Genomic DNA, 14,425 nt, shown 5'->3' on the forward strand with positions numbered 1-14,425 from the left:
GCAGGACACAGATGAGCCTCCAAATGGTCTACTCCTCTGAGTCATCATCAGGTGACCAGAGGAGGAGTAGAAGAAGGCAGAGCACACACCCCTTCTGGTGTCCTCAGGGCTGAGCTGAGGCAGCTCCCTCACTGGCTGCAGGTCTATTCCTAAGATAGTCTGAGACTCTAGGCAGGGCATGGGAATGTGATCAAGCCTGCAGGTAGATGCGTTTGTGGGTCTCTGATGCTGCATGGTCGTTCTAGAAACCAATTCACTGAAATCTCTGTTCTTCAGAAACTCCTCTGATTTATCTCACTCAAATAATTATAAAATAATTTTTAATCTTTTTCCTGGGTCATGCATAACATTTATGCTAATGAGGTTTTTCTTTTCCTTTTTTTTTTTTTTTTTTGCAATTTAACACACACAAATAAAGAGCCCACATTTACTAATTTTTGAAAACCAAACCAATAGAGGAGAAAGTTGAAGGTGGTGGCATTATTTTAAAATATAACCTGAATATGCCTTATGCCATTTTATTAAAAATAAAAACATAGGATATATATGTGTTCAGGATATTACAATAACCATGCCACATGAAAGCTGAAGGATTTTATAGTAAGATGGAAATGTTTAGCTTCAGGAGACACTGCCTCAAAGCAGTGAGGATATATAATTTGTGACAGTTTAAGATACCTGAATCCCTATGATCTTTGCAGAGAGATTATTATCATTTGGCAGTTTAGAAGATAATTTTAATTCATTTATTGAATGAATAATTAAAATTGTGCTAAATGTAATTTTGAAAAAATATATAAAATGTATAGGAATAGAATTTATATGATAGTCATGCATCATATGCACTTTAATCAATGACAGACAACATGTATGGTGGTGGCCCCATAAGATTATAGCAGAGCTGAAAACTTCTTATGGCCTAGTATTTTTACTGTGCATGTTCTATGTTTACAGACACAAATACTTATCGTGGTATTAAAATTGCCTACAGTATTCAGTACAGTGACATGTTGGTCAGGTTTATAGCCTAGAAGCAATAAGCTATGCCATATTGCCTAGGTGTGTATGGGCCATACCATCTAGCTGTGTGTAAGTGCACTCAAGAATGTTTGCACAATGACAAAATGCATTTTTCAGAACATATCCCTGTTATTAAGTGATGCATGGCTCTACATAAACTTGTTATGGCTACATGGGTAAGGTAATGATAATATAATAATAATAACTACATAAAGTATTTGCTATGATATAATAATATACATAAAGTATCTAGCATAGGTCCTGGAATAATTTGCACTGAATAAATGGAAGTGGTTGCTGCTTTATTTTCACTGAGCATCTAAGTCTTAGCTGGATTTCCTTTAAACCTAAGTTATGAAGTTAAACAAGGGTGTCATCCATTCACGAGGATTTGAAAAGAGTATTTTCCAAAGCCCTCCTTTGACAGGGCCTATGCCCAGGCTTTGTTGGAAACCCATGACTCATTGGAGGTTCTGCTGTTCTGCTCAGCTCATCTTCTCTGACTCATCTTCCACTTGCTCTTTAATTTGGACTTTTCCCAGGGATCTGCTTTTGCTTGGTCTTCTTGTTCTACATGCTCTTCCTGGTTGATCTTTACATTTTTCTTTTCCAACCATCATCCCTAAGCTTAGATATTTCCAGTTCTAACTTCTTGCCAAAGCACCATGCCAGTCCTACAGATACTGCAACATGAGCATATCTAGACTGTTCTTGTGCTCCATTGGTGATTATGTTCTACAAGGCAGAACTCAGAAATACATATCCTAAGTGCCCTTCTCTGTAACCAGTTCTCAGGACTTGAAACTCATTATCTCTCACCCAGATTACAACAAAGAAATATTTATGCTACTTTATTCATTTTGAGTGTACTCTTAGCAGCATCTCAAGTTGTATCATCCCTTAAATACGTGCACAATTTTCCTAATTAAAACACTCTATTGAGTCACTTCTGCTGGAAGGACAATGTCCAAACTCTTCAGCATGGCTGATACAGATGAGCACTTGAGAAATGGTTAAAGAATGAGAAAGAATCAATAAGGGTCTCTTGATGGCCCCAGGATCCTTTGGGCTCCACATAACACTTAACTTCTCACATGCAAGCTCCCATGATACAAGGCTTTTCTTTTTTTTTTTTTCCTGAATTCACCAAGCTCTTGACATCACATCTTAGAAAATATTGCTCTCTACAATTGCAATTCTTTAAGATATAACTTGATTTCTATCAAATAAAAAATAGAGTCCCCAGACTCCCTCAAGCATGACCCAGTCATTCCTTCCACAAGCTTTCAAGAGCTCCTTTCTTATTGGATATACTTGATTACACAGTAATTATCTTCTTTTGCATCAATTTCCTTAACTAGATAGTAAGTGGCTATACATCAGGGGCTCCTTCCTTATTTACCTCACTACACCAGGACCTTGCATGGTCTCCGGCACATAGTGAGCACTTGAGAAATGGTTGAAGAATAGAGAAGAATTAACGAGGGACTCTTGAAGACAGAACTCAGAATCTTCCAGGGTCCACATAACACTTCATTTCTCACAGCCAACCTCCAGGAACAGCTCTCTGAAAAGCCATGCTCTGTCTAGTCACCCACGTTGTCTCTAACTCTGCAGATAACATCCCCCAGTGCTTCCTGCTTTGGCTGGGCACCTCTTCCCTGTTCCCTGTTCTCCCATAGCAACTGATTTATATAATGCTTAGTAATTTTTGCTTTTTTGTTTAATTGTTCTCTCGTTTTTCCAATTGCCTCTTCCACTAAGACAGAGCTGCTTAAATGCAAGCGCTCTGTTTGCATTTTACTTCCAATACCTTATATCTGTGATTCTCAAACTTTGGTGGGCATCAGAATTCGATGGGGGAACTTAATAACAACACAGAGGGAGAGGTTCTGCCCTATGTGAGTTTTATCAGCAACCCAGATGATTCCAATACCCACCAAAATTTGAGAAACATTCATCTATGTAGTGGCTGTCCATTACAAATTCTCACTAAATCTATGGTGTATAAAAAAAATGAACAAACTCTCTAAACTTCTAAGAAGGACCTAAAGCTGGCAGTAAATTTCAATTAAGTACTTAGGTTTGGTTCCAATGAAATCAGCCCTGCCAGCTCCTTCCTCTTTCTTTGTCTTATTCACAGTTGCTCTCTGTGTGGACAGCTTTTAAATCACACACTTACAGCAACCAGAAGGCTGGATCTAAAGCTTGGAAACAAGATCAAAGGATGATAACCCTCTGCCAGATCCTATCATCACACCTTTCTCAAGGAATGAGAAGGACCTGCGCTGCCAATGAGTGGCTTCCCCCAGAGCCACATAGAGCTGGTTTGCAGCCTGTACCCCTTCACCCATTGTCCCTTACAAGTTTTTGTAGCTACCACTTAGCAAGCCAAAAGAAAAGCCCAAATAAAACTAACCAGAGCGAAGAGAGACTTCTCTCCACTTTGACCTGCATTTTGACCAGATTTGCATTCTCTCATGTCTCTGATGAGAACCAATATATCCTCATTCCACTCCAACAAAAGCATTTCCCACTCTTATATGAGATCAGCATTCCAGAAAAGGTAAACAGAAAGCCAAGGTGAGGCAAGGGTGGAGAAGAGGCTCCCCAGACATGACCTTGAACTATCCATATAAAGAGTAGGTGGCTGACTGCTTCTGCAGTTCTTAGCTTTGCTGATCATAGGACAAAGAGACATCCTGAGACACATTCCATAGTTCCCAATGAACATTTTAGCCTTCATTTTTGGCTAACTCTAAGAAGCAGCAAAACCATCAGAGAAATAACTGCAGGATGCTCACTTCGCTTTCATCTCTAAAATACCTTTGTTTCTAACAACATTTGCACCCTGTAAACTGATTTTAGGAGAAAAAAAAGCACAGTTTCTGACTGTGTCAATAGGGTGTCATTCCTCACTGTCCAGTTATTCTAGTACTGATTCCATCAGTAAATATTTGTTGGAGTTTTGCTTATTGAAGGCATTGTTCTGAAAACCACAGGGAGACAAAGAAAAATCAAATTGTACTTGAGTGTCTGTCACCTCACTCTTTTCCCAGAGACCAACGTGCCTCTGTAGAAGAAAACAGAGACAATTGATTGGTACTTTAAAATGATTTTGCTTCCTTCCTGCAGGGTCAAGTGATAATGAACTTCAGCCCCTTGCCATTCTTTAATGCTGTTATGTCCTAAAGCTAACTCATTCCCACATAGCAAAGCTTTGTTCTGCAGGTTTATTTTCTTCCAGGGCTGCGGAGGCATTTGTTCTACATTGTCGAGAAGTCACTGCCTGATGGTTTTCCAAATCGTTATGTTTTCAAAGAATGTTCTAGAATATAAAAAGCCTTGATGGCTTTGGGGAGGCTTTGGTTTTTTTGAAGTAACTTTAAAAAACATATTCTGGTCAGTTTGTGAATAATCTCAGTTTCATAAGATTAAATTGAAATAAATGAAATTCCCTGTAAAGCATTTGTGTGTAGAAATCATAAGCCTCAAAAAGAGCAGGGTATGAATGATGAGGACCTTGTGCTGGGTTGTTAGGTTTCTTTTTTCCCCTTGTGTTTTCTTTTGTTTCCTTCTGATGTATCATGAAAGTAAACTGTCTGGGAAAAAAATCTTCAAGCTAAACTGTAACAAAAATCTGTCTTGAGTGAGGCCTAAGCAACTTAGCAAGACCCTGTCTCAAAATAAAAAATAAAAAGAGCTGCAGATGTGGCTCAGGGGATAAGCATCCCTGTGTTCCATCTCTGGTACCAAAAAAAAAAAAAATCTGTCTTGGAGGATGGTTCTCAAGTGCTCTAGGGCTGATGAGGAAAGTAGGAAGGTGAACTTATCTTGTTCCACTCCAATAACATGTAAACAAATTATTTTTTAGAATGTGACTTTTCTCATCCTCTTGGAAGAGGTAGACAGGAGCTAGGATATGCCATCATGTGAAAGTGGCCATAAGTGGTGTGCTGGTGAATGTTTAACCAACCAGGTTAGAGTTGATCCTGAATTGTAACATGTGCCAGTTCCCATGGCCATGACCAGTCTGATATGACAATGTGATAACCCTGAAAGCTCTCACCAGCCCATGCAGCCAACATATCATGGGATGGAGCACAGTGCTTCAGAGCTGAGCTCTGGAGGCAATTCCAGGGCCCACTACCCCACCTCCCACTATTTATTAGTTGTGGGACCTCCAGGAAAATCACTGTTCTGGGTTTCAGATTTCTACCTGAATCTCTCATAGGATTATTGTAAAGAATAAATGAGATGATACATGCAAAATACTTAAAAACAGCACATGGTAAGTAATCAAGAACCATTAACTAATTGGAATGCCATTGTGGCTGTCTTTATTATTTCTGAAACCTAGATGGAAGAATGACTATGCCTTCTCCTCTTTAAAAAAAGAAAGAATAAACATTACAAAAATAATTGATTTTGGCAACAATGTAAATAGCACTTTATTCCTACCTAAGTAGTCATCCTTCAATAGTGCATCTGGTTCTCTATAATCAGTATTTAAAGCTCACCCACACAAAGAGTTATAGTTTCATTGAGACTTTTTTTAAGTGACAGGATATGGACAGGAATTCTGATTTCTCTCTGTTGTCTCTTCCTGGGAAGAAGCTCATCCAGCATTCATTCGGCACCTACCAAGGCCAAGCCTGAGCCTGAAGGGAGGCACATGAGGACCAAGAGGGGACACACAGCCTTCCTGAAGTTAGCCATCAGAAAAAAAAAAAAAACAATAATTATTTTCCCAAGCATTGTGCAAATCCCACCTTAGCTTTTCTACTGACATGAAAACCACTGCCCAGTTGGCCCACTGATATAACATCGCTCATTCTGTGCTGTTTCCTCTTTCCTTCAAGACTTCAGACCTTGTGGAGGTTCCTGAAGAAACCGATGGGCCAGGAGACGGGTATGACCTAAGGAAACGCAGCAACAGCGGTAAGTGACATAACTGTCCCAGCACAAATGGGAACACATTAGTCAGGATTCAGGTAGAGTCCATTCCCAGACCCCTCTTTTTCTCTGCTAGATCTAGAATCCAATCTGGAAAATCTAATATCATTATTCTGGAAGGAGAAAGGGCATAGTTCCTGATCAATTTCAGACACTTGATTCTGACCTCTCCTTGAATTCTCCTACCTTAGGGGCTTAGCCATAGTGAGGCTCAGGAGTCACTTCCAGACCTTTCTGTGACTGTGTTATTTCCTCCCCTGTCATAGATTCTATTAGAAAACTATACTACAGAGCAACGACTTTGCACTACATCCAAAGTACCTGAAACAGGTGAGGGAGAGGCATCAGCAAGGGGAGCTGCTACCAAGCAGAGATGACTAAAACTAAAAAAATGAATCATACAATCCAAACATTCTTAATCAATATTATGTGATCCTCTAATAGCTTAAGCCTTTGTTACAATAATTTCTAAAACATTAAATGCCACATACATAGTATTTTTCATTAAAATCATGAAAAAACCATCTCTTAAACAAAGATTAAAGACACACAGCTAGACCCTTACAGATACATTCTCTGCAAGCCATTTTTGACATCCACTACCATTAAGCCTTCACTCATTTATTGAAAAAAGTTTATGAAGCATTTATAATCACCAGCAAAAAGACAGAAGTCATAAAACCTGTCCTCAGGTTGCTCACAATCTAGGGAGGCTACAGGTCCTGACCTGGGTTGAATTGAGAGCATTTCTGTGGAAGAGTGAGCTCCTTCAGGCTTCAGTCCCTGTCTGCCGAGAATGGAGCTGTGTTGCCTTGGGTAGATGTTCCACATGAGTAGTCACCCCGCCTTTTCTAGTCTGCAAGCAGAAGTTTTGCAATCAATACTGCCTAGCTGCTTTGGCAGCAGCATCTTAGGAGATATTGCTTCCACAGCCTTAGCTCTGGGAATTCATTTATGTCTCTTCTCTAGTTAGGACTGTGTCTGTGTGGGTCCCATAAAGCACAATGTGCTTAGCTACCCCCATGACTCTCCTTCCTGAATAAGCATCAGCACTCACCCTGGGCTTGCCAAGCCCACACACATCTGCTAAAGCTCACTGCTAGGGTGAGGATTCTTTAGCATTACATGGGGAAAACACTACTTTAGATGGATGCAAACATTGGTTGAGCACTTAGCAGTGCCATTAGAGAGACACATTAGAGAGTGTTGGCTGCCAAGGGAACCTCACAGCAGGCAGTACCAACTGCAGGATCAGCCTAGCCCCAGTCCATCTGGCATTGCAGGTCCAGCAATATAATTTGGTTAGTAACCCCAGCATTCAGTATCTGAGCAACTAACTCACCAGAGACTTCTATATAGACCCAGACGTGCATGTTCAGGCTTCAAGTCTGGTCATCCACTCAGTCCAAGTGCCTTCATTCTTCCCCTGATGCTCTTCCCACCAACACCACGGATGTCCTTCTCACTACTGGATATTAGGTCCTTGGTGCATCCTTGCTCTGGAGGCAAAGCATTGCACTTAATAATTATGTGACCTTGAAGTAGTGGCCTAGCCTTTCTCCTCCTCAATCACCCCTACTCTGAAATGAAAATAATGGTAATGCCAAATCCATAGGATCACTGTGATCTTTGAGTGAATTAACAAATGTAAATACCATCTGTAATGGTGAGGATGCCAAATTTCATCTTCAGCATTAGGCTTTCCTGCTGCCTCCAGATCCTGATAGCCTGCTGATCATGGCCCTCTGGATGTGAAATAGTATTTTAAAGCTGAAACACGCAAATTTGACTCTTGATGCTCCCACCTAGCCACCCAAATGGGCTCTTCTCACAATCGTCTCTGCTCAGTAAATGGGAACTCCATCAAGCCATCCATCAGGCCAGAGTTTCTGATATTAGGTCTGACTTTTATTTCTTCTCACACCTCATATCCAGTCTGTCAGGAAATCCTGTCTGCAGCTTCTCAGACTTATGCCCAGCAAATGCCCACCATTTAACTCTGCCTAAGTTACCCAGATCTGGCTCTATTCATTTTATGTGGTAGTTAAGTCCTGTATTTACCCTGAGGATTTCTCTCCAAAGGTGGTCTTAAGGAAATTTTATGGTATGAAGAGCTACACTCAGAAATCATCAATATGAAGCATAGTTGTTATTAAAAAAAAAAAAACAAAACGTCATCATGAGGTCATGAAGGGTCAGAGATTCAACTTAGACCAAGCACGGTTCCTGGGCCAGCAGACAAGGTACCTCTTAGAAGAATTTTAGAAATGCAGACCTATAGTCATCCAGACCAGCTGAATCAGAATTTGCATATGGATCTGTGGTTCATATGGTCATTAAAGTTTGAGAAGTAGGATTACAGGTCTTTTAATCTAATTCCCTCTCCTCCAATATCTCTCACACACACACACACACACACACACACACACCATACAGAAAAGAAAACTAAGCTTCAGAGTATCACTCAAAAACACAGTTGATTGTTTTCTATCCCTTCTATATTAAGGGGCAATTTCACAGCCTTATTCAAAGAGATCAGTTGAAAGAATTTTGTAAAATACAAACTTTTTAAAAGCTTTGGAGAGCAATTAAATAGTCCTTTGATCAGCAATAGCTTTCTTTACAATATCCCCTTGGAAGCTAGGGGGATTAATTATGTAGCAGTTTGCTTCAAAATATTTTCCTTTGACTGATTTTAATTCCCTATCAATGCAGTTTGAGAAATAACTGGAGGACATCCCCAGCTCATGTAGTCCAGTTTCCCCAGGGTCCCATCAGTCATAGCAAGAGGGACTGGCTTTCTAGAAGTGGTATCTGCGAAGCCAATGACAAATGATTCTGCATTACATGTTTCATTTATGACCTAAAAAAATAGTTCACACAGGTGTTATTTCTTCCAGATCTCTGAAGTACCTTAGAAGCATATATAATTCATCCTAATTTCTTTACTTCTAAGAGTGTAATCTGTTTTCCTCTCTTAAAAAATTTTCTTGGGCAGGATTGAGTGTTTTCAGTTATTATTTTCAACACTATTCTTGAATGCATTATAGACATAGAGTGGAAAATTTGTTGGTCTTCACCTTTGGCTTCACCGTTAGAAACTTCACTAATAATAAAATAATAAGCAAAGAAGAAATATCTGGGCTGCTTGTCTCAGCTTGAAAGGCCAAATAATAATTTTACTGGCTGCCTTCAATAATTGCATTTCAGTATGACTGTATGTGATCCCAGTTTTCCTGGAAGAGAAACAGAGAGAGCAGGACATAAGCAATACAAATTCCTAGAAATTTTCTTCAAAAAGGACTGGGTTAATCACATCCATTTGAGGATATTACAAAACCAATATTACCTCACTTTGCACTTAAGCAAAGAAGTTTTGCTCAGAAAGAGAAAAGACAAGCTCAGATGTGGAAAATTTATTCTTGTTTTAAGCATTCATAGGCTCTATATCTCAAAGTTGTCACCTTTCTCCGCCAGAATATTTTAATGGCTCAGTTGACAGATACCTCTGATTCTTGTCCCCCTCCAGTGAGCAATTCCTAAATTGCAGATGTAAATATTTATGGTATATTTCTGCAATACATATTTAGTCTCCAGATCAGGTAACGATGTCTTTAAAAGTACAGAAGATTCTCTTTTCAGCAATATGGAAGGTTGGATACTCAGATGACTTTTTTTTCCCTGTTTAGCACTCTTAAAACTGTTGAGGAAAAAAAATTAAAGAAATTTCTAGATAATGCACTGAGAGAGCTGACAACAAAATAAGACAATTCCTTAGAGTCTAGAAGTGACAAGAAAACATGGATCTAGATGAACTCAGAGATATAAGCAGGTGAAGGCCAATGTTTACTCTGCACATACCTGGAGCCTTCGGTGTAGATAATAAAAGACCCCCCAAATGAACAATGAGGAAGAAAACTGGGTAGTGTGCAGGGTAACAGGATGGAAGAGAGGCCCCTTGGGAAAATGCTGACACCACAAAAGGCATCCTTTCTGTCACTAGCAAAAAAAGAATACCTTCCAGAGGAATATGTGTATCAACCTGAACTTAGGTGGAGAAGGAAAAAAGAAGAAGAAGAAGAAGAAGAAGAAGGGAAATAGGGGAAGAAAGAGAAACAGAGGGAAGGAGGATGGGGGATGGGAGGGAGAGAGGAAGGGAAAGTAGGGGGAAGAAGGGAGGGAGGGAGAAAATAAGGAAGGAAGAAAGCAAAGAACAAGTTCTTCCTACTTGGGTTTTAGGGACTGAATCTATACTACCAAGATATGCAAAGTAAAACAATATGAAATTCTTGTTTAATTTACCTTAAAATGCCGAAAGCAGTACTGTCTCCATGTATTTAGCTGAGGTAAATGTAAGCTCTCTCTGGAGGAAGAGAATTTAAACCCACGTGTCCATGAAAAGTAATTTATTTTGTCTGTATTTTTCTTGTTTATTTTCTGGTTTATTTTTCTTGTTTATTCCCATGGGAACTTTAAAAAAATTATTTTCCTTTCAACCTTTCCACTTTCTTAAGTTTTAGATATTTATTGATAGTATACAGGTCATTTAAAAATTCGGTCTGAAAAACTTTGGTCTTTTATTGGGTTGAAATTGACTTCATCGATCACTGATAAATTTGAATTACTTCCTAAATATTTTATTTTGCATTTTCTATATGTCCCAAATTTTCTATGCTTTTTCTTCTATATACCTCAAAAACTTCCCACAGTAGACTTCCAAAGAACATAAACTAACAAAAAAAAAAATTTTACCAAACATGAGAAAATGAGCCACCACTGGTGAGAATTATCAAGAAAAAAACAATTTTATTATCAGACTCTCAAGAGATTGTATATGTTGAAATTATCAAATAAAGAAACATATAACTATTTAAAATGAACTAGAAAAATGTAATAAAGGAACACTAGACTATCAAAATTAATAGGAAAATTTGAATAGAATCTAAGTAGACCCTCTAGAAGTTTTAAAGTAGAAATGTGATTGATAAATTTAATAGCATATTAGACATAGCTAAAGAGAGAATTAGCACTCTGAACTATACAGCCAAATAAATTAGATTAGATCCAAGGAAACAAAGAGGTGGAGTTTCTATGAGAGTAAAAGAGATGTGGAAGGTAAGTGAGAAAATTTAACATGCATCTAATTGACATATTAAAAGTACATAGAAAGAGAATAGGAGTACGGAAGTATTCAAGAAGATACTGACTGAGAATTTTCCAGAAATATTAAAGACATTTTTCCATGAATCAGAAATCTATACCTAACCACATCTTAGTGAAACTTTAGAATGTCAAAGACAAAAAAACAACATTAAGAACAGACAAAAGAAAATATTACATACAGGCTGAAAGATGTATTACAAACACAGGAATGAAAGTTAACTGGCAGGTTCTTCTTACAAACCATACTAGGTACTAAATAACAGTAGGGTGACACCCTCAATATGCTGAAAGAAAAGTGAATCTTACCCAGAATCACAAATAAAGTAACTCAATACAAACACTCAGTAGCAAGAAGAAATGAAGAGCAAAGAAAATGGTAAACCTGTGGTTAATTCTAGACAAACAGTAGCTACCTTAAAAAAATATTGTTTTAAAAGTTGCTAAACATTATTAAAAATATTCACATTCCACTGCCACCCTAAAGGAGGAAATGCAAGACTTACAGAAGGATGTTCCTTCAGGAGGAAGCAGCACTAAAAGCAGTCTGAATCAAGATGAGTGTGAAAATATCCCAATAAGCACATTTTGGATATAAAAAAATTCATATTTAAATTGACAATGTGTATTCAAAGATCCTCTTCTCATTCAGGAGGAGATTAAGCTATTTCACTTTAGATTTTGTTTGAATTCATGTCATAAAAGTTCCAAGACAACTACTAAAATAACAAAAAGTATATTAAAATAGAAAGTCAACAAAATTGAATGATGAGGAGAAAAGAAAGCAAATCAATTCAAAAGAAGGAAGGTGGGAAGAGGGGGAGGAGGTGTATAGAAGAAAGAGCATAGAAAATTTAGGACATATAGAAGATATAAAATAAATATTTAGGAAGTAATTCAAGTTTACCAGTGATCAAAATCAACCCAATAAGTTTTGCAGACCAAAGTTTTAAATGACCTGTATACTATCAATAAATATCTAAAACTTTAAAAGTTGGAAAGTAAAATAATTTTTAAAGTTCCCATGGAAATAAACAAGAAAAATACAGGCAAAATAAATTATCTTTTATGTACAGAAACTGGTGAGGGTAAATTGTTAATCGCAGGCATATATTAAACAAATAAACAAAAAACTGATGTAGATATTTAATATATGGGGGAAGGTGAACTTTGAATCCAAAGAAACAGTTACTAGGATAAAAAGCATTATTTCATGGTCGTGTTCATTTCATCACAATTTAAAAATTTTCAGCTTCTATATTCTCTACTTAATGCATAGCCTCAAAATGATAGAAACTCAAGGAGAATTATTAGGAAAATTGGTGTTCTTATTATCAGGGAATATTAATGCCTCTCACTCATTGACAAGCCAGATAGACAAAAAGATTCTATATGGATGGAGAGATTTGACAACACACTTGACAAGCCTCGTCTAATGAACTTCAAAAGGACACTCCATCTAAAGAGTGCAGGATTCACATCCTTTTTAAGAACACATGGAACAATAATAAAAACTTATTACCTGCAAGGCCACAAAACAAGCCTTACAAATTTCAAGTCATTAGATATTATAGAGAGCACATCTTTTTATCCACAATACAAACAAGATAAAATCAATACTCAAAGAGATAACCAGGAAAACCAATAATTTTGCTAAATTAAAACACACTTTTCAGAAGTTCATGTGTCCAAAGGAACTCATGATGAAAATTGGAATATATTTGAAATTAAGGAATGACCCAAACACTATATATCATAATTTGTGGAATAGCATTAAAGTTGTGACTAAAGTACTCAGCTTTAAAACAATTTTATTAAAAAGTAAGAAAATCTAAAGGATAATAATTTGAGTATCATACTTAAGAAGTTAAAAAAATGAAATAGAATAAACCCCCCAAAAGGCAGAAAAAAAAAGAGGAAATTATTAAATTGTAAACAAAGATCGATGAATCCTGAGTGTTTTTTAAAATAATAAAACTTACCATCTGTAACAATTTTTAGGTAACAGAAAGAGATGAAACATAAAGCAATAGCAAAAAGGGGAACATAACACAGATGAAAAAGAAAATCAAAGAATGTCATAACCAGAATCATATCAATAAAATTCAACACGTTTTCTAAACCGGCTGACATCAAAAAGAATGGATTTGGAGAATATCATGCTAAGCGAAATAAGCCAATCCCCCCAAAAACCAAAGGCTGAATGTTTTCTCTGAGATGAGGATGCTAATTCACAATAAGGGTGGGGGCTATGGAAGAAGAGCGTTACTTTAGATTAGGTAGAAGAGAGTAAAGGGAGGGGAGGGGATCTGGGGATAGGAAGGAGAGTAGAATGAAACAGACATTATAGCCTCATGTACATATATGACTGCATGACCAATGTGATTCTGTAACATGTACAATCAGAAAAATGAAAAATTATACCCCATTTATGCATGATATATCCAAGTGCATAAATGCGTTCTACTGCCATGTATAACTAATTTAAAAAATTAAAAATTAATTTAAAAAAGAAAGATATCAATGACTGAAGCCTGACTCAAATAGAAAATGTGTTTCTACTCCTTATAGAAACAGAATTAGTACTTAAATATTTGTACAATAAAAACACCAGGCCCAGATAACTTCATAAGTAAATTCTCCCAAACACTTAAAGGATCGACAATTTCCACACTACATAAGCTACTTCAGAGGATCAAAAAGCAGCGAGGAGAAAGGACAGCAGCATTCTCTACCTTGGTTTATGAGGCTCTTACAATACTGACTCCAAAACCAAACAAGGACGGAGACAGGAAAATCACTGGCCAGTTTCCCTCCTGAATATAGATGCAGAAATCTAAAGCAAAAATCCTAGTAAGCTTCATCCAGTAATGTTTTTTTTTTAAAGGGTTTTGCATAATAACAAAGTTGGATTTATTCAAAGGACCAAAATGTGGGTCAATGTCAGATAATTCGATAAAGTAACTTGCTGCATTACCGAGTTTAAAAAGAAAAGCAAAATAATCATTGCAGAAAACAGAGGAGGGCAGGGGTTTCCTAGGCCTAGAAAGTGAAAGAGGAAGAGAGAATGTGGAAGAGGAAAAAAAAAAGTCCTTTGGGGATGAAGCCCAAGCTAAGATTCATTTTGTTTCTGTAATATTAGAAAACACACCTGCCTGGTGGACATGTTCTTTGAACACTTTTCATGGGTGAAATGAATAACCAAGTCATTTTCCAGAGAGGAATTTAAAGCACCAAAAATAAAGGGTATGTGAGATCCATTTTAGTTAAACAGTTTACCAGACTTTTC

At 37.3% G+C, this 14,425-nt stretch overlaps 1 protein-coding gene across 2 annotated transcripts in view; it reads left to right on the forward strand.

Annotated features, from left to right (window-relative positions):
• Stac (SH3 and cysteine rich domain) overlaps window positions 1-14,425 on the forward strand; it is a 157,969-nt gene that overhangs the window by 111,818 nt on the left and 31,726 nt on the right. For both annotated transcript variants that reach the window (XM_026406409.2, XM_026406417.2), the window contains one exon: window positions 5,883-5,961. In XM_026406409.2, the coding sequence (XP_026262194.1) occupies window positions 5,883-5,961 (79 nt within the window). The remainder of the gene's footprint in view (window positions 1-5,882; window positions 5,962-14,425) is intronic.

The sequence above is a fragment of the Urocitellus parryii genome, chromosome 3 (genome assembly GCF_045843805.1).
Source record: "Urocitellus parryii isolate mUroPar1 chromosome 3, mUroPar1.hap1, whole genome shotgun sequence".
NCBI classification, from domain to species: Eukaryota; Metazoa; Chordata; class Mammalia; order Rodentia; family Sciuridae; genus Urocitellus; species Urocitellus parryii.